At 56.1% G+C, this 6876-nt stretch overlaps 1 protein-coding gene across 1 annotated transcript; it reads right to left on the reverse strand.

Annotated features, from left to right (window-relative positions):
• Positions 1 to 728: 728 nt before the first annotated feature.
• Positions 729 to 2408, reverse strand: KBTBD13 (kelch repeat and BTB domain containing 13). The gene has a single exon (XM_004274752.3). It carries the CDS (start codon positions 2406 to 2408, stop codon positions 1032 to 1034), a length of 1377 nt encoding a protein of 458 aa, XP_004274800.1. The 3' UTR covers positions 729 to 1031.
• Between the last annotated feature and the right edge of the window lie 4468 nt (positions 2409 to 6876).

The following is a 6876-nucleotide window of genomic DNA, read 5'->3' on the forward strand; positions in this document are numbered from 1 at the left end:
AAGGGATACAGGTGAGGAAGATGAGGCAGTTAGACCTGCCCAAAATTGGGCTCATACCTTGAGTAACCTGAAGTCATGGAAATTAATAGTCTATTGCCCTGGAGTGAAGACAAAAAGGGCAGTGGATAAGGGACTTCCAACTGGGTTCTCCCCTGTGGGCCCACATCCCATTAGAGGGTATGGGGAACCCTTTTTCCCTCACAGGTCTCACTCCAGGTTCAGCTCAGTTTCTGTCTCTACAAGCCAGTGCAGCCTCACTGCCTCCCCAAAGGCCTCCATCTACGGCTGCTCTGCCTTAAAGGCAGGGCTCACAGACTCTTCCCATCTGCTCCAGCTTTCCCGGTCTCTCCTCTTCGGAATCTCCCCATTTAGCAGCTAATTATCCTGCCTGTCTTCTTCATACAGTTTACTACCCTTCTGCCTGAAGTAACATATTTTTCCTCTCCCTATTTTCCCTTTGCCCTGATTTCTTCAGGACTTTATTATATTGCAGGGTTTGGGTTTTTTTGTTTGTTTTTGCCCTGTTGCCTTTAGCCCTATGTGGATCAAGACAAATGTGTGTAAACCTTTTGTTGTCCTTGGCAAGACTCTAAGCTTTATGGACCCCTGTCTGTCCACTACAGTCACATTAGGTGCAGCACCCTGCTGAGCACACAGTAGGTGCCTAATTCTTGCCTGACTGTCAGTTTGATTAACATCACTTAACCCACTCCCAGCTGGTGCTCAATTACTGGCCCATTCATACACAAGCCTGGATTATTGAAATCCTACCCCCCATCCCTTCCATTGACATTGTGACCCACAAGCTCTCAAGACAGCCCAAGTAATTTTAGGGTTGAGATGCCAGAGTCGTTGCTTCCTGAGATCCTTGGACGTGTTCACACCACCAGAAGCAGAAGGCACAAGGCCCCCGATGTCTCACCTGGGGCAGGGAGAGAGAAGTTCCCAGCAGCTCCTAAGGCCAGTCTAATAGACTCAGCCATGGCTCAGAGAAGACTCTGGGCATCCCCTCCTAAAGCCCAGCCCAGGGGTCACAGTTCTGGCGTCGTGGACGCCACCTGCCCCCGGGCACCGGGAGGCAGCCTGAGGAGAACGGTCTGCAAGGAGCCGGGCCGTGGGAAGCCGGCCTTCTCCCTGAGCAGCCGCCAGGTACCACCCTCAATGGCATAGAGCAGCGTAAACATGCGGTTGACCGTATAGACGGTGTCGCCGCGCACCACGGCCGTGAAAAGCGCGCCCTTGCTGTTGACGAACTGGCCGGGCAGCGCTGTCCACTGGCCCGTGGCCAGGTTGAGGCAGTCGATGGCACAGTGCAGGAAGTCATCCTTAGGTCCGTTGCGCACCACGTAGAGACTATCGCGGTGGGCCACCATGCAGTGGCCATAGCTCTGAGGGCGCCGCAGCTCGGCTATGGGCAGCCACGCGTCTGCCGTCACCGTGTACTCCACCACAGTCGTGGTGTCGGCTGGCCGCCACAGACACACGAAGAGGCGGCCGCGGGCTTGGGCGCAGGGCACGCCGGCAGCTGGCTGCGGCAGGTTGGCCACGAAGCTCCAGCAGCCCGTGGCCGGGTCGTAGCGCTCCACGGAGCTCATGGCCATCCTCTGGAATTCGCCCCCGATGGCATAAAGGTGGCCGTCAAAGCCGGCCAGCGCCGTGTCGTAGCGCGGCTGGTGGGGGCTGGGGAACTCGCGCCACGTGCCGCCGTCGGGGTCGTAGCAGAAGCCCAGTTCCACCACTTCCTTGTTGGGGCCCCGCACGCCCCCCACGATGTAGAGCTTGTTGCCCAGCGTAGCCACGCCGGCCAGCAGCGTGCTGGCCTCCAGGGGCAGCGCGGCCAGCGTGCGCCACGCGTCCTCTTCTTCGTCCAGGTAGCACACGGTGCGCGATGCGTCCTCCAAGAAGCCGGGCGCCGGCGCGTGAGTGCTGACGGCCACGTAGCTGCTGGGTCGCAGCGCCGCCACGTAGGCGCGAGCCTCGGGTAGCGCCAGCTCGGCCGCTTGCTCGCTGGCGCCGTCGCGGATGAAGAGCGCGGCGCTGTGGAAGACGTCGTGCAGGCCGAAGGCGGCGGCAGCGTCGCACAGCAGCGCGCAGTTGTCCGACGTGAGGCTGTGCTCCAGAAAGCGTGCCAGCGCCGGCGTCTGCAGGAAAGCGGCGCACTCCACGGCTTGCAGTAGCTCGTCGGGGGCCGCCAGCTCCGGCCTTTCGCCGTGCAGCACCCGCAGCATGGTGCAGAAGCCGTCCGGGCTCAGAGCGCCCAGGCGCACCTCGGCCGCGCGCGCCTCCCTCATGCCCGAGCGGAAGAGGCCGCGGAAGAAGCCGCAGTGCTCCACCAGCAGGGCCCGGTCGGCCTGGAAGAGCTGGCTGCCCACCCACACCTGCATCAGGGCCCCAGGGCCCTGCGGCATGGCGGGCCCAGGCGCGGAGGCCGCCTCCGGGGACCTGGATGCAGCGCTCACCGACTCCGGGGCTCCCCCGTACCAGCAAAAACTTACCCGGGGCATATAAATATCTTCCTGGCTAAAGATAGTACGGCTCATGTGATGTGGTGGCCAGCGGGCTGGATGGCCGAGGGCCCGGAGGGCATCTGGAGACCTGCCGGGTCACTCACTTCCATAAGAAAAATAGTAATAATGGTGACCATATACCGGGCACCTAGTGCATTCAGGGCACTATGAGGGCAGTTTACAAAATATCCCATTTAACCTGCACTAAAGCAGCTGTAAGCCCTCGTGCAGGTACCCTAACTCTGACCCTCTGTTTCTTCGAAATGGGGCCAATAATAACACCTGTTTCACGGTATTTCGACAGTGTCTGTACAGTGTTCGGAATGAGGCTCAGAGAATTTACATGACTTGTTCAAGGTCATTCAGCTGGGAAAGAGCAAGGACGGGATGAACACCTAGCTCATGCCTTCGGTTGGTGGGGCAGGGGTACTCGGGTGCCGGAGGGAGAGGCAGAGGTGGAACACGTAGAGTGGGCCAGGCTGGGGTCCAGAGTAAGTTTTCTTTTGGCTTGGGCCTCTGCCCCTGACTCTGGGCTAGACCAATCTCTTTTTTTTTTTAATGGTTATTTAATTTTATTAATTTGTGGCTGCGTCGGGTCTTCGTTGTTGCGCACGGGCTTTTCTCTAGTTGCGGCGAGCGGGGGGCTACTCTTTGTTGCGGTGCACGGGCTTCTCATTGCGGTGTCTTCTCTTGTTGCAGAGCACGGGCTCTAGACACACGGGCTTCAGTAGTTGTGGCTCATGGGCTCTAGAGTGCAGGCTCAGTAGTTGTGGCACACGGGCTTAGTTGCTCCGCAGCATGTGGGACCTCCCCGGACCAGGGCTTGAACCTGCGTCTCCTGCACTGGCAGGCGGATTCTTAACCACTGCGCCACCACGGAAGCCCTTAGACCAATCTCTTTTTTTTTTCTTTTTTTCAATCTCTTTTTGAGCCTCGATTTCCTTCTCTGTAAAAATGCGTGGGTAACAGGTGAACGTTCAGTAAGTCCCTGAATGTGGAAGTATTCCCTGACTCGGGATGGGTGTGGGAAGCTGGTGTCTGTTCCCCTCTTGCTACTCCCCACTCGCCCATTGCTGTATAGCTCAGATATTGGGAAAAGGAAAGTGGGGCTGCTGAGGGGACTATATGTCTGTGGATGGGAAGGAGACAGGCTTCTTGAAATAATATTCAACACTTAAATTGCACTGTCAGGCATTTTGTGAGCACTTGAACGTCTATAATCCTCGCAGCAATCAGGTGAGAAATAACTATTATTTCCCCTCGTTTGATAGATATTATCCATTTATTGCTTACAGCATGCATGAGTCAGATATTATTAAATTCACAGATGAGGAGACTGAGTCACCAAGAGGTTCACTCACATGCCCGAGATGACATGGCCAGAGAGCAGCAAAGCTAGGACTGGAGTGCAGCCAGTCTGACCCCAGAGCCTGCGTCTCTAACCATTGTGCTCTGCTTCCTCCCTGTGCTACAAATGCTGGGCAGTCACTTTGTGCCAGGAGGTCACAGTTGGAAGGAATTTCAGTCTCCTATGGTTCACCCCCTTCACTTACAGTAGAGGATCAGACAGGGAATTGCCCAGGGTCTGGAAGCAGACAGCCCCAGGCCTCCTGCTGCCCACCTTGCCCAGAACTTTCCTGGGTGACCACCTAAGACTCCGGGTTCCAAAATGTCAGCCGGAAGGGAGCTTGGTGATTATCTTCTCCTGCTACCTTGTTCTACAGGTGGGTTAACTGAGGCCCAGCCCTGTGTAGGATGTATCTGCCTTTCAGGAGATGTTCAGCAGCAGGTCTTCTTCAGGAGGGCTGGGGTAGCTCAGTGGCTCACAGCGATAAAGCTGTACTTGGGAAGGGAGCAGGGGAACTTCCCTCCCCCCAAGACACACGCATGCACAGATCCTCAAGTATGAATCTGCAAACCCAACACAAGTGTGCCTTTCTTGCTGGGGACTCCCACCCAGTTCACCCCATTAGAGCAGGGCTGGGATGTGGGGACCACTTGTGTGAGCCTGGGAAGCCAGAAGCCTGGAGGCAGCAGCCAGAAATATGCAAGACTCTGCCCCAGAGACCAGACAGGAAGAGGAGGAAGAGATAGAGGGGGTGGGCAGGAGTCCCCACGGATACTATCCCAGGCCCTCTGCCAGCTTTTCTCCTTCCCTGAGGCTAGACGTTGGCTGAAAGCATGACAGCCCCTCCTTGGAGGAAAGTGGGCTCTGCCGTGCCCAGTCCTGACTCTGTCCTTGCTAGTGGTCTCAAGGATAGGGAGAGTGTCTGACTGTTCTCATTTCACAGATGAGGAAAGGGATGCCTAGACATGGAATGGGCTTTGCCTTGGTTATGAATGAAGTTGTGTGATGGATTGAACCCCGTCCAGTTGACCCCAGGACCCAGCCCAGCTGCCTCTCGTCACCTGCATCAGCCTTTTCTTCAGGAAGGGAAGCAGCTGCCTCCTGCCAGGCTCAAACGAAGGGGCGGGTGGGGAAGGGGCTGACCCCCAGGGGGCCACAGTTCCCTCCCCAGATGGCCTGTTCCTGGCACCTAGTAACTGGTAGACAGAACCACTCCCTGCACCTCTCCTGAGAGCAGGAGTGGGAAGGAGCACGAATCCCTACTGGCGGAAGTTCCCTCCCAGTCCCAGTTTTTCACAAGTCCATCCCTGATTTCAGTGGGTTGGAGGGCTAGTGCACACACCCGGCTCCCACCCTCAGCAGCCAGGAAGTGCGGAGGGGGTCAACCAAGGTGGGGGGTCATGACTCTGAGGCTGAGTCCAGGATCAGCACTCTGGCCCTGTGCCCAAGGCCCCAGTGGGGTGTTTTCTGCAGCTGGTGAGAGTTTCCTCCACCCGGACAACAAATGTCCCTCTGGGACTTGGAGAGGACAAGGAAACTGTCATGGCTGTGGGCAGCCCACGGAGTTCCCAGGCTCTGCCCGACCCCACACCAACCTCCCTCTCTACTTAGCAAGTTTGAGGGTGGAGGCAAGGAAAGGGGCTCTGTGTTAGACCCTGAGCCTTTCTAGAGCACATGCCCCACCTTGTACATCTCTCTATCTGCAGTGATTGGCACACTGAGGGATCTGGTGGACTTCTGAGCCCTAACCTAAGTAGGAATCCCCAGTCTGATGGAGGAGACACAACCCCTGACCCAGGAGAGCCTGCAATCTGGTGGAGGACTGGGCCCAGCTCCACCACCCTGCACAATTCCCCTTCCGACCCTCCACTATAAATGAAGGTGTTGAACCATATGAGACTGAAGTTCCCTCCAACTGTGACCTCCTGGCCCTCCTGCCTGATGGGTGACCCCTGGCCTTTGCCACCCATGGTGGTATTTCTGCACACAGGGTAGTGATGAGCTTGCCTGGACCTGAAGAAGAGCACTGGCCTAGGAGGCAGGATTCCTGCTGGGCTTTGATGCTGGTACTACCACTGGCTTGCAAAGCTATCCAACCTGTCCAGGCCTCAGTTCTTTTTTTTTTGGCCATGCCATGCAGCATGCGGGATCTTAGTTCTCCAACCAGGGATCAAACCTGTGGCCCCTGCATTGAGAGTGCGGAGTCTTAACCACTGGACCACCAGGGAAATCCCCAGGCCTCAGTTCTTCATCTGTAAAGTGGAGCTTGGATCTGACTTCTAAGGTTCTGTTCAGTTTTGACATCTGAATTTATAATTGAAAAATCACAGAAGTGGTTGTCATATTGTGCCTCCAGGGAATGCAGTGACATCACAAAGGGGTCCCAAAAGGTTAGCTTTATGTGGAATGGCTTCTGGGGGTGGGAGTAGGGGTGGGTGGCAAGGGCAGGATCTAGTCCTACCTGTCTAGACCTGTATGTGCCCCACTCACTCCAGAGCCACCTATTGAGCACCCACTGCAAGCCCACTGCTGGGTGAGGGGCCACATCCTCTGCAGTTCGAGGGCCCCAGGGCCCCTTATAAGAGCCTCAAATGTGGGGAGGTGGTGATAAGGAGGGTTGGAATACTGACCCTAGCAGAATAACCTCTCTCTTGACCCAAAGTGCCCAAATTCCTGGTCACTAAACAGTTGTGGCTTCTTGGCAGTTGGGTGAGAAGTGTGAGCTGTTCGTGTCCCGGGGAGTGCAGGGAACTATCATTTGCTGTTTTGGGCTATGGGCCAACCTCTAGGTGGAATATTTTCATGTTATCTTATCTAATACTTAATATCATCCCTATTTTAAAGACGAGGTGTCTCTGTAACTCTTCCACTATGAAACGGGTGTGATAACTACCTCTTAGGATGATAATAAGGAACAGATGGATAAAAAACAGAGAAGTGTGGGCTTCCCTGGTGGCGCAGTGGTTGAGAGTCCGCCTGCCGATGCAGGGGACACAGGTTCGTGCCCTGGTCCGGGAAGAT

The sequence above is a fragment of the Orcinus orca genome, chromosome 2 (genome assembly GCF_937001465.1).
Source record: "Orcinus orca chromosome 2, mOrcOrc1.1, whole genome shotgun sequence".
NCBI lineage: Eukaryota > Metazoa > Chordata > Mammalia > Artiodactyla > Delphinidae > Orcinus > Orcinus orca.